At 34.2% G+C, this 26,693-nt stretch overlaps 2 protein-coding genes across 2 annotated transcripts in view; one reads left to right on the top strand and one right to left on the bottom strand.

Moving 5' to 3' along the window:
• The window catches only part of LOC125825796 (mechanosensitive ion channel protein 10-like), a 676,215-nt gene that overhangs the window by 11,592 nt on the left and 637,930 nt on the right, over positions 1 to 26,693 (top strand). The window lies entirely within an intron of this gene.
• Positions 573 to 8,616, bottom strand: LOC125825795 (aminopeptidase M1). The gene is made up of 19 exons (XM_049505081.1): positions 8,267 to 8,616; positions 8,034 to 8,179; positions 7,383 to 7,485; positions 6,909 to 7,095; positions 6,744 to 6,837; positions 6,394 to 6,547; positions 6,185 to 6,289; positions 5,974 to 6,090; positions 5,718 to 5,831; positions 4,230 to 4,412; positions 3,804 to 4,086; positions 3,604 to 3,725; positions 3,427 to 3,524; positions 2,489 to 2,666; positions 2,293 to 2,407; positions 2,140 to 2,207; positions 1,954 to 2,028; positions 1,286 to 1,363; positions 573 to 1,000 (listed from the first exon to the last, which is right to left on the bottom strand). The coding sequence occupies exons 1-19, from the start codon at positions 8,486 to 8,488 to the stop codon at positions 815 to 817; spliced, it is 2,628 nt and encodes an 875-aa protein (XP_049361038.1). The 5' UTR covers positions 8,489 to 8,616; the 3' UTR covers positions 573 to 814.

Raw genomic sequence — 26,693 nt, 5'->3', positions numbered from 1 at the left:
CCTTTCGACATTTTAGTAACTTTTCATGTATATCTATCTATCTATCTATGAACCGTGAAGAAAATGATGGACTTAATTAAACCCACAGATATATAGGGATTTGGTTATGGGTCGATATTCAATAGCGCGCTAGTCCCATTTTAGGAGTTAGGATGGTGGTTGTGGAGGAGCTTTCGTTCATACTAAGTGTCCATGATTCAAAGTGGCCTAAATGATTTGCCTCTGACCATTTGACTCTCTAGTGCAAATTAGGTGGAGCACTTCATCAGATCATTCAATTGGATCTGCCTAACATTACACTTCCTGTGGCTACCAATTAATGCAACAACATATATTTTCAGAAGAATTACCATATCACTGTCAAACTAAAATACATTATATACATCAAGAAACAAGATGTAGGATATGAAATTCTCAAGACACAAAAGGGAGATTGGAAAGGCGACTTGGCAACTGACACTGCCTAAACATGCTAGCTAACCAATCCAGATTAATTAATATTGCATCTAAACGGTGACAGTCAAGTATGAAGGTAGTCAAATTGTGTTCCTAACAGAAATGCTCATCTATTTAATTAAGAGATATCTCCATTTCTGGTTTGCTCATCTGGAGCACAGCAAGAAAAACAGTTCAATAATAACCATTGTGATTTATCAAATATGTAACCTATTGCCTATAGTTTGATGAACAGCAGATATCAGAGTCCTCCCTCTTTTTTCGTTTTTTCTGAGACAAGTTTAGAAAGTACCATGATTAACATTCACGAAAAAGTAGAGACGCTCTAAAGGGGGCATTAAGTTCAAAAAAAAAAACTTCAGTATTTCCTGTATGCTAGCTCCGTCACTGCCTCGGAGAGATTCTTCTCTTTTTGAATGCTCTGAACCCAGTTTGCATTAATGTGAACCCTCTCGATACTCTGCTTCAACGTCCTTGCAATGTACGGCTTGGTACGGCTAGCAAAGAACTCTTCAATTTCTTTTGCCTTCTCATAGGACGAGAACTGAAGAAAAGAAAGATTGAGCCAAAAGATCAAAGACAATATGTAATGGACTGGTAACTCATAAATTTGCTTTCCATTCTTGTCATTTCATTACAAGGCAGAAGGCAACAGATACTACTTTTGAAAAAAGTTGTCCTACAAGTATACAAGGTTTCAGTACAATCCATGTACTGGTTGTGATATATTACCAAGTTACTAAGTTCACAAAAAGAAAAAAGTTGTCCTACAATAGTAAGCAACTGCATGCAAATGTTTAAGAAAGATGGCAAGGGAGCAGAAACAAACCGGTGACACTGTTGCACTGATGAAGCGGGTCAATAGAAATCCAGAGCCAAAGGTCTTGTGGATATGATCCCACTTTTCCTGCATTCAAACAATTTATTAGGAAATAAAGAATCAAGCATGTATGTCTTGTTGCATCTTCCTGAATAATTATCAGTCACGAAATGCAGCATTTTGTGCTAATAATTCTATAAGAACATGTTGCACTTCCTCCAAATGAGATAATTGCAATTTGTATTAATGTGAATTCCTCACTCTTACAGCCTACGTCTTTGTAAGTTACAGTTTAATACTCCTCCGTCCCAATTTATGTGGCACCGTTTGACTTGATGCGAAGTTTAAGAAAGAAAGGAAGACTTCTAAAATTTGTGGTTTAAAACAAATCCTAGATATTTGTTAGCCATAAATAATGTCATCAAAGGTAAAAGGGAAATTTTAGAGTTAAGTTGTTTCCAATAATAGAAAGGTGCATTCTTTTTGGGACAAACTAAAAAGGAAAGTGTGCCACATAAATCGGGATAGAGTGAGTACAATTTTTCCAAGATATCTTTTTTTTCTAAGCTATGTCTTTACAAGTTACAGTTCCATACAAAACAAGGTATCTTATTTGAAAATAGTAATTCAAGAAATAATTCGAGCAATGCAATACTTCATGGAAAAGGAGTACTCACTTTTAACCATCTCCAAGCAGTTTCGCGGCCTTCAAAGCTAACTGCAAGACCGAAAACACAATCTTGGCTCCGTACCTGAAATTTCCAAGTCATAGAATACTCTCAAAACATTTTGTCAAAAAAAAATAATAATACATGAGCTCTCCCTGGAGAAATAACCTAGTGCTCCCCAAAAATTTTGAATACCTCAGAACATAGCAAAAAGTTGAGGATTTCAAGTATAATCTCGGGGTCCTTGCAAGATGCCAATGCACCTATAGAACAAGAAAATGCACTTATTGGTTTAGCATACCAAAACATTTAATTACACACTTGGCATGAATTGATAGATAACTTCACCTAAAATTCGTGTCTTTTCCTGGCTGAGGTCAGTCTCTCTGTAAATTCTTAAGAGAGCTTCAAACCCTGATCTATCTGATTTATTCACCCTTTGCATCACAGCTACATAAACAGCCTGCAGATGGAAGGAGGGATCAGTGATCACAATCTGTGGAAGGTAAAGAAGAAATAAATATTGTTATACTAGTGTTGTAACCTTTCTCAAGTCAGGAGGAAGAACAGCTGTGTTTCTGTCATCCAAAAATATGTGGAAGCGCCTGATTGCTTCATTTATTGTTTCATCATGTCCAAAGGCAGCCAGAGCATTCAGAAGTTCCCCTCTCAACATGGCATCTAGGTGGCTTTCCCCTTCTTTAGGATCCCAACCAAGTCTCCTGTCGATAAAAGGGGAAGTCCAATTAGAAGCAAACCTTTTGTTGCCAAACTGGAAAAATGAGCTTAATGGTCAACCAGGAGACCAACACTAAAATCCCTCTCTTTCAGCTTCATGGACAACTTTTCTTCTCTCATAATTCTTCTATCAGTGATGAATAAAGAGTTAACATGCCCAATTTGTAAAATACCATTACCCATTCATTCTTTTCTAAAGACATGATTGGCAGAAGATATCTTTTTTCTTTTATTTTTTAGGATAAGTCAGCAAAGATGTCTAGTTAGAACTACACTAGATCTCTAAATTCATTTCAGTTCTTATTGACAGCTCTCAAGTCCTCCTAATTTAGCAGTAGAGCTACCAGACAAAAGATAACAATATGCAAGAAGTTATAAATCTTTATTTGCATGAACTAGTCTCAGAGAATAGAAATTGATTTTCTTGCCATAGGTTGACCCATAAATGTCAAGAAAGCCAGAGCAGGCATAATCTGGTTATGATTTCTGTTGCTCTCTGCTATATCCAATAGCTTTTTCTATTAGAAGTTCATCTATCTATGTTTATAACACTGGTAGACATCACTCCAACTATGTGCCTTTGTCTCTTTCTTAACTGCTTCCACCACCCCCAGGATCCAAGTATTCTCCTCCCCTTGGAACTTTTATGTGGAATTCACATGAGCACACATCTTTGGATGAAGACGACCAAAAATACAAAGATAAAGTAACATGCTTTGTACTTTCAAAAAAGAAGTAACATACTCTGCAGAAAACTGGAAGAGATTGATGAAAAACAACTTTATGTGATTTTGCAAGTCAGGAACAGCCTCAGCTACAATTCTTGAAACTTTGTAACTTATCTGCATGAAGAATGGAAAACAGTTAATTTTGGACTTACAACACTAGTACTTAAAAGAGGTCTGTGAAGTAGTCAATTACGCTTATCAGATTTGACAGAACAGTGTAGTCGAGCTCCTCCCTGAAAGAAGCCATCAGGGCAAGCAAAGATGACAAAGACTGATGACATGCCATAGATAAGGCATATGAATCATCCAAAATGCCTGTTCAGGAAAATACAATCCAATCAGCAGTCGTTTTAACTATTAAATAAAAATAAAGTTAAAAAATGCAGTAATTACCGTATTTATCATTTGTTGACAAGACCTTGCTCTCTATGGCATATCTGAGTCTAGCTGACAGCTCATCATCATATTTGACTCTATAAAAACCTGTCTGCTCCACATTAACTTTTATCCAGGGATTTCCTTTAATTGAAGAAGAGCATAATAAGTCCTTCACATCAAGGGCTTCTGACTTTTCTTGCATTAAGAAGCTTTTACGAGCTTCATAAGATCCACAACAGAGTGTTAACGGAACTATCCATTGCCCATCACCATGAGAACCACTCAGTAAAAATTGTGTCTGTTGCATAGAAACACAAGTATTATCAAGCCCAAAAGGAGTATTAAAGAGTTCAGCATGGAGAGAACTAGAGTTGGGTAGTGGAAATCTGCATTAGCCTGAGTGGTAAAGAAACCGAATTCATAAGTTAGAAACAAGATAACCTGCTCGCACTCCAGCTTTTGGTCATTTATTTTGACAGAGACAACTGGGTAACCTTGTTGCTTTGTCCAGGAGTTCATCAACTTGTTCACAGGTTCACCAGACTCCTCCTGAAGGACAGACCATAAATCCTCTGTCTTTGCATTTGAGCAAGCATATCTTTTTATGTATGAAGCAAGTGCCCTCTGGTTTAATGAAATATTACAAGAGACAAAGTCATTAGTCCCATACAAGCAAAAATCTACATGGTATTATGGAAAGAAAATCTAGAACATTTATTTTATGATGGATGGTATATAAGATGATAGCGAGGTTTCTCTTTTGACAAATTAATGGCTGCTGCTTTAAGAATGATGGTCAACAGCAGTACCCAATATATCATCATGATCCCCATTACAAGATTTCTGGTATGCTTGTCATCACATTATAAAGCCCAACACAAAATTAGGGGACGGTTCAAAATCAGTGCAATCTACTACTGGGCTGGCATAGACACAATTTACTAAGGAGACTCACGGACGCTCACGGACGCTCACTAAGAAATCTAATTAAAGAATACTTCAATTTGGAAAAGCTTTAACATTCAAGAGAGGAACACCATTAATGTGTTGGCTGCTCTTAACTACTTTAATGGGATTAACAAACCTATGTGAATTTTGGAAAGTCAAATATTTTAAATTTTCTTACTAGGGAATTAATGTTGGAAGACACGAGTATCCTTACATCTCAAAATCTAGACTAATGTGATTTCATTACAAGAATAGCAGTCAACCCCCACAGTAAGGATCACAATCATTCAAGAAGAACTTATATATAATACTCTCTCTGTCTCATTTTATGTGACACATTGTCAAAAAAAGTTGACACCTTACTCATTTTGGAAATTATATAATCTTAGCATCTCATTTCACTCCTAATGACATAACTTGTTAGGATCACTTGATATAAAAGTTCAATCCTTTATAAGGAAGGAGAGACGTGAGAGAAAATGAAAATAACATGTGGAACTCTCACCACCTATCATAGTATCACTTAAGAGGATATATATATATATATATATATATGGCTTACATGTCAATGTCTTCTAAAATCTTAAACTACATACCAAATCAAACATCTTCACATAAACGGGGTGGATTAATAATTAAAGGTGAGCAAAGTTTCAGTGTAACTTGGTAGATAAGCCTGTCAAAATTTACTACAAATAATACTTTACAATGAGTCACTGGTAAGGAAAGATAAGATATTAAAAACGGTCGTCGCACTGAATGGTATAGTTCTTCTTCTAATTCCACCGCCGCACTTTCCATCTCCAACTTCTGATATACAAGTGTTTGGAGAGGTAACTGTATATCTTTTTTCATCGAACCAGGTAACTAGTATATATCAATAATAGCACAACAGAATGGGGGAGAAAAATATAGAAAAAAGGGATTGGAATGAAGACAATAAAAAAGAATGTAAATGTAGTAAATAATGGGAAGAAAAACCTGGAAACTTTCAGGTCCAAGATAGCTCTGTAGCATCCGAATGACAGATGCACCTTTTCTATAACTAATTGCATCAAAAATTTCATCAATTTCTCCGGCATGATTGATGTCAACCTGGTAAGACAAAATAAGATTTGTATTAACTCTAAGGGTAGCACAACTAGTAGATGTCCATAATTGGAGAAAAAACACAAAATGGAATCTTGCATTTAGGCTTTAGTACAATACAAGAACCAGATCGGAAATTGCTCCATACCTCAATCGGATGGGATTCTGCGAGCCCATCTAGACGAAGTCCCTCAGTGGCCTCTTCAAGAAACTGAGTCCAAATTTTCCATTCTGGGAACAAGCTGTCAGTCGCCAAATAACTTACCTGAATGCCGACCAGAGAAAAATTACAATGAACAGCTTAACGACTCAGTCAAGTCAACAAACAAAAGCATATACTTCTAAGAAAAGCAGCATACCCATGTCGCAAACCCCTCATTCAGCCATAGATGTGTCCACCATTCCATTGTTACAAGATTGCCAAACCACTGATGAGCAAGCTCATGAGCCACCACAGTTGCAACCTGAAGAAAACCAAAATTTTATTCAACACATCCAAAGATAGAATCAGTCGGTTTAATACCACGTGTCATAGGAAGCCAATCAACTTCCAACAAATATAGATTACCCTCTGCTTGTTAGCAGCGGCAGAATGCTTATCATCATAAAGCAATGCTGTTTCTCGGTATGTAACTAGACCATAATTTTCCATTGCGCCTGCAGCAAAATCAGGAATTGCAATCATGTCCAATTTGGGTAGTGAATATGGTGCAGCAAAGTACCTGCGAGTATTTTACTCCACAAATTAGAATACATTTCAAGCAGTTGTTTAGAACGTACATTATCAATAAAAAAATCTAGAAACTTTACTTCAGGGAAAAACTTCCAAGTTTTACCCTCCATGATCCCTCTTCTTCATTAGTATTTCTTTTCGATAAATGAAATGACAAAAGCATATTTAATCAAAGTGATGCATACTCTTTGAAGAGGGGCAGCGTTTTGACAGCAACATGCAATGCAAAGTTTCCTTGATTTGCCTTGCCTACCTGACAGTATACTCGAACAGGAATTCCTGCACAAAGCAATGTTAATTTACCAACGAAAAATGGTCAAAGACATATTCACTAATGCCAGAATATGTACCATCAGATGTATGATCCTCAACATAGTCGAATAAGCCAACCACAATTGCCACCAAGTATGTAGACATGATTGGAGACTCTTGATAATGAACTGTTTTAAGATTCCCCGTCACTTTTTCTTCTTCAACTGGCATGTTAGAGAGAGCTACCAGTTCTGATGGTACTTCAAGTGTAATTTTAAAGGTCGCCTGGATGGTTAATATCAAGTAGGACAAAGGAAAAAATGAAACTTGAGTTCCTAATAGAACTAGAAGAACCAAATTCTGCAAGTAACAGAATAAAATACTTGACAAAGATTAATAAAAGAAAAGAAGATTAGACCAAGTTCATGTCTGTTTTGTCACACTAATAGTTCATGTATGATAAATATCTAACAAAAAGCTGCCGTCAATAACAATTTAACATTACAGAGTAGATAAACAAAGAGAAAAGTGCACAGGTGGAAACACCAAAGATGGTCATATGCTGACAATACCTTACAAGCAGGTTCATCCCAGCATGGAAAGCAACGTCTGGCATCAGCTGGTTCAAATTGAGTAACAGCCATATTCCGTTTCTCCCCATTATGTTCGTAGGTACTGCAAGGAGCCAATCAAGACCGTTAAGTGATCTATAGATAGCACAATCATAATGAAGTATACTGAAAACAGAACTGCAACATTTTCCGCTCTTGTTTTACTGTCAAACTAAGATCACTAAAGGACTACTACCAATTGACAGGGAAGGAAAATGTTGAATTGATATACTAGCTTCCTAATCAACGGGATACATCATAGAACTACTACAGTTAGGCCACAACAGAGTAAACTCAACCGACTTGCTAAGGTACCTTCCAGACAGAGCTTATGGAAGTAGGTATTACCTTTCCAATGATACTTAATTAATCAATTATCAGCCTAATATATTATAACAAGCAGATATAGATTCTAGGTAAATATAAAAGATAACACCAAAATGAACATGTTTTGTGAAGTTCAATTGAAGATTATTGGGGTCTTCGAAAAGCATAAACAAATTCTATGATGGAAAAATTATGAACAATCAACAACCATCTATACTCGGGAAAATAAAATAAACAGTCAACCACTACAACAGAACAGAAACCAATTCTCTCAAAACATAATACCTCCTGTAAAACCCTTTCATCCTGTCATTCAGAGTTCCTTCAAAAGCCATACTGAGAACTCCAAGACCAACTGGCAAACTTTCTCCAAACTCCACCACCAATATCTCATCCTCTTCAATCAATCCCACTTCCAATGCCTCAAATACCTACACAACACGTCCAATTAATTTATTTTTTATCAAAGTATTTTCTCTAACTTGTTCAAAAGAGAATCAATCTTCAAGAAAAAACACCTTATTTGAAGATTTGAAATGAACAGCTTTGCGGTCAACAGAGAGTTCAGCAGCATTGAGAACAATGAATTTGGTGGGAGAGATAACATCGAGGGAGATGTCAACGGCGCCGACGAACTTACAGGTGACAAGGTCGGGTTTCAACTTCAAATCGTATCTCTTTGGAACAGCAAATTTGGGAAGACGAGATTGTCCTTTGAATTGATCGTAGTTTTTCTCCATTGTTCACTCAAGATTGTTGTGTTGAGGGGATTTCAGTATCTCTATCTTATATGAATTTTGGATCTGGATGATTACAACTGAGTATGAACTTGGAATGACAAAAAATGGTTTATTTTAGTTGTTAATATATTTTGGTTGATTAAAATGATTCGTAATGTTTAATAAAAATATTAATTTTAATCTTTGATATATCATCTTCGAGTTATTTGAGTTTAGCATATTTGACCTTTAGTTAATTAAAATATGATATTTTGATTCCTAAAATTATTACATTTGAGAATTATTATCTAAAGCAACATATATATTTTTTTTATTCTTGGATATCTTTTACTTATATAGACGCTCAATTATTATCTTCTTTTAGAAACAAATATCTAGTTTGCTATAAAATTTTTTGAGAAAATGATCAAAATAGTCCTTAATGTATGGACTTAGATTGATTTGGTCCCTCATATATGCAGCTTATGGAAAAATGTCTTTTATCTATGTTAAAAACTTGTCAATTTAGTCTTTCACCCTAAAACCCTAACGACACAAAATTTTGTCGTCAAATTTAACAGAGATGTGCAACTCACGTGACATACAAAAATCTTAAACAAAACCTTTGTCTTCTTGGATCAGTTCCAAAGGATGAAAACTCCCGCCTTTCCAACAAACAGCACTCCCACCTTTCCAACAAAAAACCCCTTTTCTTGTAAAATCAATCGACACAAGTTTTTCCACTGTTAAACGATGTTAATCAAAAGAAACTCCAAGGTATCAAGCCCTTATTATGGTAAGAATTTATCGTGCTTTTAGTCGAGGCAATCCAAAGGCCAGCCTATTTGGTATTCAAAATTTGCAGAGTTGTTAAGTACTATTTTTCCAATCATTTTATATAAGATTCGTTTTTTTCTTTGTGGTGATATGAAAATCTACCTTTTGGTTTGTGTATTCAAGAATATTTAGAAGTTATGGTGTACAAAATATACATGTTTTATAACATCTAGAATGTGGCCTTAATCGGCTTAAATATATAATATTTTAACTACAAATTATGTGTTCAAGGAGTCTTTTTTTAGTATCAAAGTTTATCATAAAGGATCGATAAAACATCAACCAGCCAAACAATATGTTGGTGGTATCATTGACTACTTTGATTATGTTGAATTGAAGAATCTCAATCTTACTAACTTGAAGAAGATGGTCGAATTATGTGGCTACTTGATGATTCAATAATATTTTGGCATAAATGTGGGAAGCTTAGTAACAAATGGAGATTAGTCTCCACGGAGGTTGAAGCAAATAACATAAAAAAATTCATCCCCAAAGATGGAATAGTGGAGTTATATTTTGAGCATTTGGACTCTTATATTGGAATAGACTATCCAATTGAGTTTGGTTGCAAAACTAGTCGCATTCCAGAGAATAAGATGTTGTTGGACCTGTTGACAAAGAGTTTGAAAGAGAAAACTTATCTTCGCGAGATGATTTTGAGGATTCTGAAAATGAATTCTCCAATGATGAGGTGATGGTTGATAAACAAGGACAATATAAACATAGTTTTGAGGATGTCAGAGAGCTTATTACTGATGAAATTCAAAAGAAGATGTTACATGAAGATGGAGATCCTGATTGTGTGAACTTTGAAGACAATAAGAGTTTGAATGGTGATTCAGACGAAAGTTTTGATTTTTCAAAGTACAATGCAAAGACTAGTGGGAAAAATCCAATTTTGACTTTGGAATATATTTTCGAAAGCAAAGAAGAGTTCAAAAATGATGTAGCAACTAATGAGGTAAGCCAAGGAAGGTACATTTAGTGGAAAAAGAATGATAAAGTAAGGATGAAAGCAAAATGCATACACAATGATTGCAGCTGGATAATAATGGCGTAAAAAATGCACAGGAAAAATACCTTCCAGGTAAAAACTTATAGCCCCTCACATAGTTGTAAAATTTGGCACCATTATAACAAGACGATAACTTCTTCATTCATTGCAAGGACCTATCTTGATAGAATTAAACATAATAGGGGATGGAAGATGTCTGAATTCAAAGATACAGTTAGTGTTGAGCTTAAAGCTCATGTTACTTTAACTCAAGCTAGGACGGCTATGAAAAAGACAATTGCATTACTTGATGGAAATTTAAAAGATCAATTTGTCATTCTTTGGAACTATGTGCATGAAATTGACAAAACAAATTCAGGCACTTCAATTTATATGAAGTTTACTGATAATTGAGATGCCTAATAAGCCATACAAATTTCAAAGAGTCTACTTATGTTTTGTTGCTTGTAAAGAGGCTTTCAAGTTTGGATGTCACAGAATAGTAGGTGTGGATGGGTGTTGGTTGAAGGGATCGATGTATGGGAATCAATTATTGACAGCAGTGGGTCTAGATGCTAACAATAACATATTTCTAGTAGCATATGTGGTTGTTGAAAGGGAAACCAAGGAGATGTGATCATGGTTTTTAAACCACTTGGCTGGTGACTTAGAGATTGACGAATAAGAAAGCTAGACCTTTATGTCGGACAAACAAAAAGGTCTTGTCGAAGCATTTAACGAGATTTTGCCATATGTTGACCATAGATTTTGTGTGCGACACCTCCATAATTATTTTAAGAAGGCTGATTTTTTTTATTTTGTCCCTCAAGAATGCTCTTCGGGCTGCTGCAAATGCTTTAACTATGTAGTTTTTTAAAATTTGCATGGAGAAGATGCATGAATTAGATGTCGAAGCCGCTGCATGGTTGAATGAAAAACCACTAACTGAATGGTCTAAATCACATTTTTCTACCGGTGCTAAATGTGATGTTTTGTTGAATAATATGTGTGAATGTTTTAACAATATGATTCTTTATGCTCGAGACAAGCCAATAATAATTTTATTGGAGAAATTAAGATATATTTTTATGGCTAGATTCCAAGCTATTAGGGAGAAAGCAGAAAGATGAAATTTAGGTGATATTTGTCCACAGATTAAGAGCATCTTGCACAAGAATGAATCTGCGGCAGCTGCGTTTATTTCAAAAAATCAAATCAGTGGAATTATGAGATTCTTGAATCATCGATTGCGGACAATTGGGATGTGGACCTACAAAACAGAAAGTGTAGTTGTAGAAAATTGACTATAACATAAATTCCTTGCAAACATGCAATATCGGCTATTGGGGCTAAAAATGATATGGTTCTTGATTATGTTGATGATTGCTACAAAGTTGATACATATAAAAGAATTTATGAAAATACCATCTTTTCGATAAATGGATCACAATTGTGGCCTAAATCAAACAAGGTTCCTCCTTTGCCTCTGAGACTTGTAAGACATAACAAGAGGGGAAGAAATCAAAAATTGAGGAGACAAGAGCAAGATGAGGCAGGATCAAGCAGAACAACAAATGAAAAAAAATATTTGTTAATTGTAGCTTATGTCACAAGCCTGACATTAATATAAGGGCCTGTAAATTTAAAAATTATGTGCAGTCTGAAGTAAGTGCATATGACTCAGCTTTTTGGATGCCTCATACTTCATCAATTCCTGAAAAGTTATCAGTAAATTTTTGGCATAAAATTTGATTTGACTCTCAATTATATTGTTTTATAAACACAAAACTAATGCATTGTACACTTGCAGGTTAGAAGAGCAAATCCTGGACCAAGTCAAGATTGTTTTGATACTTAATATGGTGTTGCTATCAATTTTGGTTGAGCTAAACATGGTGCCACAAATTTTTTTTGTGTGATGAACATAAGTACTGCTTGATTTGTGAAGGATATATAGTGTTGCTGCTACTTTTTATTTTATGAACATGGTGCAATTGTTGTTGTTTTTTTTTTTTGAAAAGAATAGATGGTGTTGTTGTAGCAATCTTCTTATGGTGATAATATTATGTTGTTGTTTTTCAAGTCATTTGCAGCTAATTTTTTTTATATTGTGTGGATGGGCTTAATATAAGTGCTTAAAATATGTTTTTATTTTATTTTATTCAAACACTATAAAAGTCCTTAAAAGCTATTTTGGCCAAATGCACTTAAGAATTGTGCTTGGTATTGCACGAATATGATGTATAGAGTAGTTATCACAAGTAAAGAAAAGTGATATGGAGGAGTTTAATAACTGAGATTGCACCAGAGACACCTTTTTCTATAATTGTGATGTTGTTGTTGTTGCTATACAGAGCACACATCCTACTAATAATTGCCTCCTTATTGATGAAGACACCAACACAAATGTTCATCATAGTGTTGCTCATGAGTTCTAGATCCCACAGGGATGTCAACATAATAAATGAAATGACTAACAACGTCATGACAACATCATATAGTATATTCTTTAAACTAACAAAATCATGTTCTATTACTGCCGTAGGAAATCATACACAATCATAGAATCGACTTTATCACTGGGTACGCTTAAAAGAGGTTGGGATCGGAATGACATATGTGACAAGAAGCAATGTCCAAGTCGTGATATTTGACAGGACCGAAATGAACATACTAGAAAAAGCCTATTTGGTGCTATAAGTTGGATCAATAGGACTTTTGGTCCTATTTCACATGAAGAATGCATCAAATTCATATACAACATATCGATGGATCAGCCTTGTATTTATCTAGTAGGATTTTTCTTTCCACACTGCATCAGAGCATAAAATATAAATTGGTTAGACGAGACATAGTAACATAGAGAGAGGCCGACAATTTTATCCGTCCAATGTCCCTTATTAATTAATTGGACAATTCTACTTTTCACACCATGGAAGAACTGAATATTGGGCAAAAAATTTAGAAAAAATGATGCATCAGATCCTAAGATGGTGGTCACCAAAATATTAGATCACGAGTTCAAACTAGAAATGGACCTTAGTGCGAATTTTGATAGGATCATTGAGACGATATAGCTAAAGCATTATGAAATTTAAGGTTATCATGTGGAACGTAATGCATCAGCAGTTTTCCACAATATATTGGCCTTCAAATGGCCACCTTAAATGTTGTTGACTAATACTACAACAATACAAGTACAAATAAAAATAAATCATATCATAATTTCTTCGAGTCAATCAGTTTTTTGCTTCATTGATTTTCAGCAGCTTCATATGTTTCCACATTTTCTTCGAGTGCGATAATTCTATTCAATAATTTTGAAATGTCAAATTTGGTTCTCATCATCTTATCGGAATGCATCTGGTGCATGATTTCAGTTGCTCCAATTTGCCAATTTATAGTTTTTGTTGTTCTACTCTTGTTTGATAAATAACAATTTTGATGAGTATGTCAGTAGCCGTCTTCTTCACCTTCGTCGGAACCTACCCAAACACTATCAACAATGAAAAAACTTGTGTCGATTGATTTACAAAAAAAAAAAAAAATTTATTGGAAATGCGGGAGTTTTCACCCTTTGGAACTGATTCAAGAAGATAGAGGTTTTAAGATTTTTGTATGTCACGTGAGTTGCACATCTCTGTTAAATTTGACAGAATTTTTTTTGTGTCATTAGGTTTTTAGGGTGAAAGACTATATTGATAAGTTTTTAACATAGATAAAGGATCTTTTTCATAAGCTGCATATATGAGGGACCAAATCAATCTAAGTCCATACATTAATGACTCTTTTGATCATTTTCTCATTTTTTGGTACTCACTTTTACTTATTTTCTGCTTCTAATATATCTTACATCTTCATTAGGGTAATATATTACTCAATTACATGGTGTTAATGCCTCATAAATTTGTCATTTGCTACACAGTTGATTGTGCATTCATCATTGACTCATATTTAACCATCAAATGTTAAAATAATTAATTTACACACACGTCTATTTAACAAATCACAATATGATATCACATTCTATTGTCTCTAACTCTTTGCTAGTGTTGAGTCTATTATATAGTCTATGTTCTTAATAAAAAGATTTTAGCATACATTAGCTTTAGGGATTAAAAGAACAAATTTTAATTAATTGAAGGTCAAATATAGTAAGTCATATAACACAAGGACTACGTATGCAACAAGGCAATAACTTGAGGATCAATTTTTTTTTTCATTTTTTCCCTTGATATATTAACTTGATTGAAATTATTCTTGATGAATAACAAAAAATTCTTTTTGGTCTTTCATCCTAAATCTAATAAATTTATTAAAATAAAAGTGTTAAATTTAATTATAGATCCTATGAGGCTAACAAAATTTATCATTATTTTTGTCACAATCCGAGCCTACACCCTAGACGTGGCCGACACTCGAGAACCATTGCTAGTCCCCAAGCGAACCCTCATCCTGACTGACTACAAGCGGATGACTAACTTAAGCATACATAAGCATCGAATTGAAAGAAATGTTTAAAACAGCTCTAAATATACTAAGTATGAATTATAAGTTTAAATAAAACATCTGAAAACTGAAAGACTCTCCATAACTATCTATCTATGAAGCCTCTACTATACAAAGATGAGTGTTGGGACAAGACCCAAGACTCTTCAAAAGAACTACTACTAGCAACTCATAAAACTAGAGTCCTCCGAAAGCAAGGAGACCTCACTCGAAAGCTGACAAACGGATGAAGTGATCACAACAGACTCTTGTTGAGGTACCTAAGAACCTGTATTTGCATCATTAAAAGATGCAGGTCGAATGACATCAGTACATTAAATGTACGAGTATGTAATATAGTTGAATAACAAATAACTGAATGAAAGGAATACTATAGATATAGATATATACTCAACTGAATGTAAACAAATAAAGGAGTGAAATCATTTAAACTTTATAAAAATACTTACTCATCTCGGAACTCAACAGATTATGTGATATAATAAAAATACACTTTTAACTATATTTGGGAGATTTTCTAACCAACAACCACCACTATGAGGTACGTGATGATACATCGTCTCGCCCACGATGCCAGAACTGTCCTATACCTTGCCGGGATATATAACACCTCAACTAAGTGGATCCACTAAGCTATGCCCGAAGACACTTAAGTTTCATTTAAAAAGTATGATCCTTAACCTATGTTGGCATACATGGTTTATGAGGAATGTGAATTGTCTGACCTCATCCCCATATCAGTGCTTAATACTACTCCCAATAATATATACTCATGATCAATGTTTAAAAACATACTCTCCTCTTAAAAGAGATAACTGCTCTTGAAATATCTTTGAACTCATAACTCATTTAGAAATCAAAGTTTCTTGAAAACGCATTTGTGTGTATCCCAAAGCAAGAAAAAGTTATCATTATTCAGTGTTAATGACTGAAAACATAGATCTAAAAGTGAGATTGAAATACTATATATTTAACAATGTGTTATCAGTAACCTTAGAGATCGACTCTCTTAGCCTAAAAAGGATATTTGATGAAATTTGAAAAGTGGCCTGGGTTATTACTACAGAGATAAGAAAAATTAAAATGATGAAGAGCAATATTGTTGTGAGAATAGAATATATATTTAAAGAAGGAAATCAAGTGATTGATTTTTTTGCTAATATTATTTTTAGTTTCGCAGGTACATAAACTTAATAATATAATTCAATTAAGAAAACCTTAAAATAAGTAAAATCATTATTATAGTTGGACAAGATCAAAACTCTTAATCTTCGATTCAAAAATGTCAAAAAAAATATTTAGAAGCATAAGAAATTATGCATTCACACTAAGAAATAACATCGCAACTTAATTCAGAAGGTTAATTACATCCAATGTAAGTGATCCCAAAAATAAATTAACTCAGTGAAAGCATGCTATAAAGAGGTGTATTATCTTTAAATTAGGGAAGAGGAAAGGTCTCGAGGTCATACCTATTAGATCTGAAGCTTTATGCCGTGATATTAGCTTATTTGAGCACAATCTGCAGAAGCAATGAAGATAAGAGGGCATGACCATAATTAGATTTGTCATCAGGAAATGGGGGCAAACAAAATACACTAATTGAGAGATGAATAAGTCTTCTTATAGATCAAATTCATGGCGTTTATGAGATTTTAAACATCAAAGTGAATTTTACTCAAGCTCATTATTTTGATATTCTAAATCTAGTTAGTGAGGTGAAGATTAGTGACAGTTGAACGATTTCATCGAACACCTCAGAGTTAGCTAATCTTGATTGTTCAACTTTCACCTAGATCTATATAGATTTTTTCTATTATTGTGTATTAATGTCGATGTTCTTTCTCCCAAAGAATATTTAATAGGATAGTGATAGATAGATTATATTTTTTGGACCCAGGTCACTCTAGGACCCAAGTCATGTACAAACTATATTTTCCTTTTCAAATAAATGTATTCCTCCCCAATTTGACTTTTTTTTTAAAAAAAACTTCTGAAAATAATTTACTGTGAGATATCTTATTTTTTTGGTTATAAGAGATCCTTTCTTAGGAATTCAAATCTAAAAGGTCATTTTTCTAGTAGAAGTGTATAAAGCGACACTATTTTTTTTTTACATAATCAAAATGAGCAAATCTTATAGCTCAACGATGTAACACCTTGAAAATTAAACGTTGAGATTTTAAGGGAAAAGTTTCTTTTTGGCACTGATGCAGTGATCTACGAGTTTGACCTACAGACCATAGGAAGGAAGTCGTAGGTCTTGTTTCAAAATTTTGAAATGTCAAGTCCTAGTAAGTTAACCTATGAAAGAACAAGATGAATCGTAGAGTGTTCCACAGGTCGTAGGACTGATTCATAGAGTTGATTTAGAGAAGTGGTTTGAGTCCTCAAGTCTACAATAGGGTTTGAAGGTTATAATGTGTTCTACGGGTCGTAGAAGGTACACATAGAAGCTATCCAAACTTAGTGAAATTTTGGACTTGAACAGGTTCTACGATTAACCAGGACGGCCCATAGAAAGTCCTACAGACCGTAGGTCCAAACTGTAGACCTGTTTTTCAAATTTTAATTAAAGGTGTTTTAGCTTTTTTTTACCCAATTAAACCCTAAACTGTGTATTTTTTTTCCGTATAACCGTTTTTACCCTTCAAACTTAGCATAATTCCTATCATTCACTCAACTCCCCCAAAATCTCTCACCTCTTCTTCTCCAAATTCTCTCAAGATCTTCAAGGTAAAGAACTAGGGTTTCAAAGGATACAAAGTTTCATTCTCCAATGCTTTATGGCTTTGATTATCAAGGTATGTGAGAATTTACAAATGGATTCCTTTTATCCATTGGGTCCTAAAAGAAACTCAAAATCTCCAATTCAATTTCACCCAATTATCTAGACTTTCATGCATGCAAATCTCCATGGACCATGCCTATGTCTACTTTATGAACATGAATTATGTTTTATGCTTATGGATGTATGCATTATGATTATGAAATTTATGCATGTTTTATGAAAATGATGATATATGAATTAAGGATGCTTTTCAGATAAGTATCATATGAATGAAATCATGTTTTGGATGCTTAGAGAGGTAAGTGTCTAATATGAAAGTTTTATGAAATCATGATTTGAAAGGAGTTACTCTAATATGAACTCATGATTTGATTGGTAGTCTTAATTGTACCTTTCCAAGTATTTTGATATGAATATGATTATGTCTTTTTCGTTGGGATTTACTTAGCATCGAGAGGACTTTGGAATGAAGGCACTACTGCTAGTGGAAGTTTGGTCTTTAGTAGCAATTCCCTTATCCCAAACTATGTGCCCCATAGTATTGTCTTAAATTACCTAAGCTAGTGGATACACCATAACAATACGAATGATACATAATTCTACCTTGGCAAGTAGTTCCCCTTTTTGGTGAGAATTTTATGCGTAGATTACATGGTCTTATTGTCGATTAATGATAAATATCCCACAAGTAAACTATGTTTTCGTTAAAGGCTTTATAAAAGTTCTCAAATGGTTATAAGTATGCATTGACCTTATATATGATTTTTTATTTCTTTATAAAGACTTTTACCACGTTTTACTTGGTCATGCATATCATGCTTTTAAAGTTTCTCATATGATTATGCCTACATTTTTATGCATTTCCCCATATTTAGTACATTCATCATACTACTGCATATTTGTGCCTATATTGTCTCATAATATAGGGTCTGATGCTCCTCATCCCGCTCTTGTCTAACTTGGATTGTTCTATTAGCATATTAGATTGGTGAGTCCTCATGCTCTGAGAAAAAGACCATTGATGTTTTAGTTGTTTTTATTATTTTTTCGTTTCAGACTTGTACGTGGTGTATGAGTTACGTCGCAACCACTCTTATGATGTTTAAAAGCTTATGTTAGACCTAGTAGTATTTCGCGTATTTCTTATGTACTCTGTTGTTATTTTTATGTTATCTTATGATTTGAGACTTATATTAGCTATATGTTTTTAATTGTATTGTTATTACATCTTGCTTATGTCAAATGGCTTGTTTAGAATCTTTTAAGATCTTATTTGTTATGTCACATCTCGAGTGTACTTTGGGTCATGACAAACTTGGTATCTAGAGCATTAGGTTTTTGAAAAGATTCTAGGATGTCTGGAAAGCCGCGTCGAGTAGAGTCATGTTCATGTGTGTGAAACACACCACATTTATGAATAAGAGGCTACAAGGCAATTAGGAAACTTCATTTATTTCACTACTCTAAAGTTGTGTGATAGAGTTCATCTTTATAAAGGTCTTTCCCCTAACTCTTGTCTGATGTCTTTCTGGATATTCCTTATCGAATAGCAAACACAAAAATTAATATGGAGCTCGAGGTTCCTCAAGTGTCGGTCAATCCTTTGACCGAGCAAGTGACTCATGCTAAATTTCGAGTCATTTTTGAAGTGTTGGATCAAGCTATGATGGCCCAAGCTAATAGAGAGGCCATTGCTCCCATGAACCCAAATGTGGGTATGACGACAATAAGAGTGAGAGACTTCACTAGGATGAAACCCTCGGAGTTTCATGGGTCAAAAATTGATTAGGATCCTCAAGATTTTGTTGATGATATTTATAAGATGGTGTAAATCATGGGAGAGTCAATGGTGGAAAAGACAGAATTGGTCTTTTATCAACTCAAGAGTGTTGCTCAAGCTTGGTTCAATCAATGGAAGAAAGAGAGGGTTATTGTTACGAGTCTTCTTGATTGGGACGTACCCCATGCATCACATGAAAAATAGAGACAATAAACAATAAAAAGTTTGATCCTCAGAACAAGAGGACTCACCGATTCTCAAAACTACTAAAGCGATCTCTTGCCACGGGGATGCAAAATCTGAGCATCAGACCCTACATTTGGAAAGAATGTATACAAAAGTATGCGATAATACAAAAATGTACCAAGTATGATAGCAATGCATAGAGTTATAAAATCATGCTAAAAAGACTTTTCGTGACATGCAATGACAAAGCTAAATCATGAGATAAATGGGTTAGAAAACGTAAATCATAAAACATGGTCAATGCAAGCTGACATTTTTAAAAGTTTGTGAGATACTTCTAGAAGTAACCTTAGTTCATTATTGTGGGAGATTTACCTTTAACAGACACCATGTGAGTTGTAACATGGAATCCCGTGTCTACCCCACACCGAAAAAGGGTGTCCTACTTGTCAAGGTAAGACCATGAAATTCTAGCTTACATGGGTCCACTAGCTAATGTTTATCTAAGACAATCATTCTATGGTGGCACATAGTTTATGGGACATAGGTAATCGGCACTTGTTCACTCGGTTCTGAGCATAAAACCCATGGAATATTCATTAGTCTTATCTTATATTAACATTCATGAGACATGGGTATTCGCCGCTTGTCTTATCATTAGAGGACATAGGTAATAGTCATTGCCTTATCATCTATGGAAGGACAACAAGTAGCCAATCCAAGTTAGGTTTCATTAGAATAGCTCCTAAATCTCGATTCAAAGTTTAGTTGAGAAAATCTTTCAACTCTAAGAATCCTTTATGTGAGAAAACCCTTTCACAATCATGTTTTAATGTGTGTGAGAAATCCTTCCACAATAACAACAACAACAACATGGATGTTTTACTCTCAAAGCAACTTAAATCGTTTTTCATTAATTTCATAAAGAACATGCATATCTTCATAAATTTATCTTTCATAGTTCAAAATCTACTTCATATAATCAAAGTCTAAAAATCATGGGTTATGCATGGGTTTATGGGGATTCAACTTGAAAATATGGATTATCTCAATTCATGCATAATAGTTAATAAAACAATCAATTAAATCAACATTGAAAGGAACCCATGATATAGAATAAAACCCTAACTTCAATTGGAGATTTCTAACATGTAAATTAGAGAATTTAGGAACCCTATGGAAGAAAGAGTTCCAAAGGTGAACACTATCATACTTGGAGTTCAAATCCCTTAAGAAATTGGTGAATTGGAAACTTGACCTTGAAAACCCTAGATTTCGTTTTCTTCCTTAGAGAGAGAAATATTTGAGAGGATGACTTGAAACTTTTTGAGAATTTAAGAGAATGAATTGAGTTTGTGTGATTTGGGGTTTAAAATCATTATATAGGTCTTTGGGTAGAAGGCAAAACGACGTAGTATTGAGTTAAAACAATTGGCAAAAGACCCTAAAGCCCTTGGCTTAAAAGTTAACAAAGTGACTTCAAGGAAGACTTCACGGGTTGTCTAGAGCACCATGACCCGTTTAGATGGTTGTGATGATGCTCTACCTGACAGGGCATCACTATTTTGGGCATAACTTTTTATTTCGAGCTTGGAATTAGGGAAACTCAGTGGCGTGAGGACTCAATTATCTTTAATTGGATAGGTCATGGAACACCTAATTCATTTTGTGCTGAAAGATATGATCGTTTGAAGTTGACCCTAAACTTTAAGTCTATTATGTATCATTCACGGATGACTTCATGGTCCGTGTGAAGCTTCACATGCCACTTAATTAGACGTTTGTGGTGCTTTTCCAGTGTCACTCCCCGAGGCTACCCCTGTGACGTAAACACAAGACCTAGGATCACGAATGACCCCAAGCTAACCCTAAGTTGGCATATCATAAGCAAACTGAACATATGTATGAAAACACGAGCTGATGCGGAAGCTAAATCAATTTATAACTAATAGTGGGAAATACCCAAAACTGGTTTGAATATATAAAACTTACTAAAAGTTTAGTGATACTGAATATTCACTCAAAGCTAAAGCTGAATAATCTAATACTATGTCTGAAAAACCTCTACTAACTAAAGTTGTTGGGACATGCCCCAAAGCCCCAACTAACTCTAGCAAAACTGAAAACTAAAATAAAAGATTGAATATGAAAACATGTCTATTGTCCTCGAAGTATAAGGACTCACCACATAAGTTGTTGAATGTAGACTGATAAACGATCTAAGCGTGATCTAAATACTGAGTACTTGAAACTACATCATTCAAGGATGTAGCGCAGAGTATGCATCAATACTTGGAATGTACTGAGCATGCAAGATATGGATAATAGCTGAACAAACATATAAGTTGAACAAAACATAACTGAGTAATGACATAATCTGAACAAAATAATATTACTAAAATATACTGAAATGAAATTAACTAAATGTAATGACCAAGTACTGATTATTAACATAACATGCTGAGACTGAATATTGAAGTATAACTGAAAACCTGGTCAAATGTACTAGAGTCTGACTGTGGGAGCTACTATTAACCGACAAAAAACCCTGTGAGCTAATCGTGGAGTCCAATGTATATTCCTCATCGAGAGGGCCTAATATACCTTGCCAGTGGTATAAAGGCATGACTGACGTGATCACTAAATCTAATGCTCAACAGAGGGAACTTATAAACCTACAAGGCACGTAGTTTTGGGACTATGAGGGTACGCTGAACCCTAGTCCAACTCGGTGCTAAGCCTACTCCCAACTAGAATTGTGTCTGACAACACATGACTGAAATACTGGATAGTTAAATATTCTAACATGCAAATTTGAGAATGCAATATTTATGAACTAACAATGTAACATTCAAAACTGGAGCATGTATATATGTTTAATTGACCTAACAAGTGTTATTCATGAACTAAGAAAATCTACACCACATGCAAAGAAATAAACAACGATTTCACGAAAACATGATAATCTAATTAGGAACACTATAACAACTAAATCACAACCAATATCTAAGGTTTTAGAAACCCTAGGTCTAAGCAAGATATAACGAATCAAGAATATGACTGAATTCTAGGGACCTAGTGAATTAAAGGAACCTACTAATGAAATTCCACATACCTAGTGACGAAATCTATGGAAAAATCCTTTGATTTCGGGCTGGAACTAAAGAAAACCTATTGCGTGTTCCTGAATGCGGGGTCTCGTGGGTAAGGCATGGGCTGTTATTTTAAGGGCACAATGGGACTTTCCGATTTTAATTAGATTATAGTGGTGTCATTTTACCCAAGCCTAGGACACCTATATAAGTATTTCTAACCCCTAAATTAAGTCATTCTAGTCATTCTCGCAAATTCACCAAAAGAATTGGGTTCTTCTCCCAAATAATTCTCCCTCTAGAAAATAGAAGAAGAAGGAAGAGTTGAAGCTAGGGTCAAGATCAAGTCTCCATACCTCAAGCAATTGTGGTCTTTGTAATCAAGGTATGATGCCTTTTCATCCTTGGATTCCTTTTATTTATGGAGCCCCCATGTTTTCCCCAATTTAGAAGAAGAATTCCCCAATTCTAGTTAGGGTTTCCTCCAATGTTATGGGTATTGATCCAATTGAGTGGATTATAGTTGTTTATGATTAAATTTATGGAATTACATGTTTTAGGATGAATTTACATGTACCCATGCCTAACCCATGTTTCTAATCTAGAATTAATGTAATTGGGTTTTATGCCATGAAATGGAAAATTGAGAATTTAGATGTATTCTTCTAGGATTGATGTAATACATTGTAGAATGCTTGAGAGTGAAGCATGTATATATATATATATATATATATGAATTGCTTGAAAGTAAAACTTCTAGACATTAATTGATTAAGGTCAAGTATGTATGATGAATTATGACTTGTAGGTTTTGAGATTAGGATTGTCTTGAGACTAAGGCATATAGGATGAATGAAGATTAGTAAGGCTTTTAGAGTAAAGTAAATATGATGAGTTATGACTAATATGGATTTGAGAGTAAAGCTTAATTGATGAATTATGATGATTAGGGCTTTTAGAGTAGAAATTATATATATATATAGATAGATAGAATTGTTGTGGAAGGATTTACCCACATAATCTATACTATGAATGTATGAATGTATAATGTGAAAGGTTTTCTCACATAGAATGATTCTAGGTTAAAAGGCTTGCTCACCTAAAATGAATCAAAGTATGTATGAACTATGATATCTTGAACACTACAAGAAAAAGGTCTACTAGGGACGAGAAAAATGGTCCTTAAAAGTCCCATTCTAGTCCCTAAAAGTCAATAACGACGGGAAAATCTCGTCCCTATAGGCTTCGTCGCTAAAGGTCAATCGGGACGAGATTTAAGTACTGGTCCCTAAAACTCGTTTGCGACAGGTATAATTCTAGTCCCTAAAAACTTATAAGGACCACATTTCTGGTCCTTAAACAAACATTTCCAGAAAAGATTAAGTTGTCCTTAAAACCTTTAAGGACCAAAAATCTGGTTCTTAAAGAGTTTTAAGGACTAAAGCAATAGTGGTCCCTATATGTGAATTTATATAGGGAAACTAAACCATACATTCTTTCCCTGTCACGTTTTCCTAAAATAATATAAAATTTTAAATTTCGATAAACAAATGCATATAAACAAAATTATCAATCGTATTACTTAAACTACAAATTAACATCCCACACGGAGTATTGTTTGCAAAAATATGGTCACAATACTATTTACACTACTCATTAGCCAAAAAAATGAACATCTCTAAATATATAATGAAATATTTAGCGAACTATCCAAGCGAAAGGATGACCAATTTGACAACTTGTTCAAAGTCTTCAAACTTGCATCCCGACTTGTAAACGAAAATTTCCAAAACCTGTGAAATGTACAAAATAAATCTGCTTATAAAAAAGAATAATGCGCATAACCAAATCACACTATATAGTTCAATCTAGATATGAAATAAGATATTACAATCCAAAATTTTGATTCCCAGATAGTTACTCTTCAACAGGCATTGATTGAGTATATTTCAGAAAGAAAAAAGAAGACAATTTGATAAACTAACTGCTAATATTCGACTACCATGTATAAGATTGAAAGCGATAAAAAGATAAGGAATGACATGGAAAAGGAACAAGAAGCTTAGTGAGATGAACAAGCACCATGGGAAAACAAAAGAGGAAAGGAGAAAAAAGTTATAATTGTTCTTTTCATCACCATGACCGCCTATTGTTTCTTTCTCTAAACTTTTAGAATCTTTCTTTTAACATGGGAAATTATGATTGAAGGAAAGGAACAAGGTTAAAGAAGTATTCAAACTAAAGTTATTTAGTTTTGAGAACTCTAAACTAAACTGTTATTGATCATTAAATGAGCATAGACTAATAATATCATTCTAAGATGGGTACTACATGTCATTCAATTTAATTAACATATAATAACCAATTCAATATATTATTATTTATTTCCAAATCAGTTTCCAATCATGAAAGTTGCATAGAAAGAAACAATACTTTATCTATGATAAGTAGCAGAGATCAAAGAAACACCCTAGAAAGAGAACAAGAGAAGAAAAATACATGGGAAAATTCGATTGGAGTAGACGTTGGAGCTTAAGACGGGAAGGATAGAAGTCCATATCAAACAGCTATCCTTGAGCAAGAATGAACAGAAAAATGTAGGGTGATATTCCATGATATGAAAAATTTGAATGCTGAATGATAGCAGTACAAAAAAAATAGCTGAAAATGAAGCAAAGATATTAATTTTGCCACAGTTTACTTTGCCAAAGTTACTCTTGCATTTCTCATCATCTTAAGTTACTTCAATATGAGCAACTAGTGCATTTCTGAATTGCTTGGATGAACAAGTGGATGAGAAGAAGTTTGGAAATAGAAGAATGAGAAAGAAAATGCTATTCAAGGTTTTCATACACCACCACAAGATACCATAGTCAATTTCTACGTCTTTCTTGGCAGCTTATGTAAGCTCAAGTTTAATTGAACTAGAAGCAATTGATTAAATGTATCCATGTAAAGAGGTTATGTACATTCCCAATCAGTAGATACATAAGAAATCAGAATCAACTTAATTCAAGATCTAACTAAGCATCTGATAACATATTATGTGTTAGAATGCTTATAATGTGGGAATAATTCGCAAACAAAAATCACAGAGGTTCCAAGAGACCGACCTAATGGTAATCATATAAAATTTATTTATATCAGCAAAAGTTTAAAATCAAGATATTGAGTATCATGTGAACTGGTGCAGACAAAGCAAGTGCATTGATGGAACAAACACGGTTCCAAGCACAACAAAAAAGAGAAACTCTAAGTAAAGCACAACTCATGAGATATATTAAGAACAAGTGCCCAGAGCACATACTTGCAGAGTTAGAATTACTGATGCACTAAACTAGTAAATTTTCGGATTACAACCTTAGTTGCGTGGACTCTTCACTTTTGATGCCGCACCCGTCTCAGATTCTTCAAAAATACACTACTTTTGGCGAATCCGACACGCACCCGTTGGCATTTTTGAAGAGTCCGAGCAACATAGATTACAACTAGTCTACAGACTACAAAGGTGAGGGAAATTTACTAGTGTTTTCTCCATTAAGCTTCTAGCTCTTATTAGCTTTCTGATTCATTAAACTATATCTTTCAATACGTGAAGTCTTAACAACCTCTAAATCGTTGGTTGACATTCCCCTATCAGCTTCTCCTATCACGGAGTCTTAAGAACCTCCCAATTTTTGAGTTGAGCCAGCCCAATAGTTACCCCTTAACATGGTATAATACTCTTTCTTTGGGACAAAATCTGTACTTTTTCCTAAAAGTTTTGCACCATTTAGGAGTATCACCAATGTAAGTGTAACAGCTATTTCTTATCAACTTTCTATATACAAGTTTTGCACCATTTGGGATCTTAGTTTAGTTAAGATGTGTCTTTGGGATTCCACTCATAGTCTAGGGGGTACTTGTGCCTTATCCTTTAATTAATTGACACAAAACGACAAGTTTCAAACTTAAAGACATATGCTCTGAGGCATAGAACATGTAGACTAAACATAAATGGAAATGTCAAGTTGGTATTTCAAATAAAAAGGAACTAA

This window comes from Solanum verrucosum, unplaced genomic scaffold, assembly GCF_900185275.1.
Source record: "Solanum verrucosum unplaced genomic scaffold, falcon-dt-bn FXZP01000247.1, whole genome shotgun sequence".
NCBI lineage: Eukaryota > Viridiplantae > Streptophyta > Magnoliopsida > Solanales > Solanaceae > Solanum > Solanum verrucosum.
The sequence above is the reverse complement of the archived record's forward strand: the minus strand, read 5'-3'. Positions and strand labels throughout refer to the sequence as shown.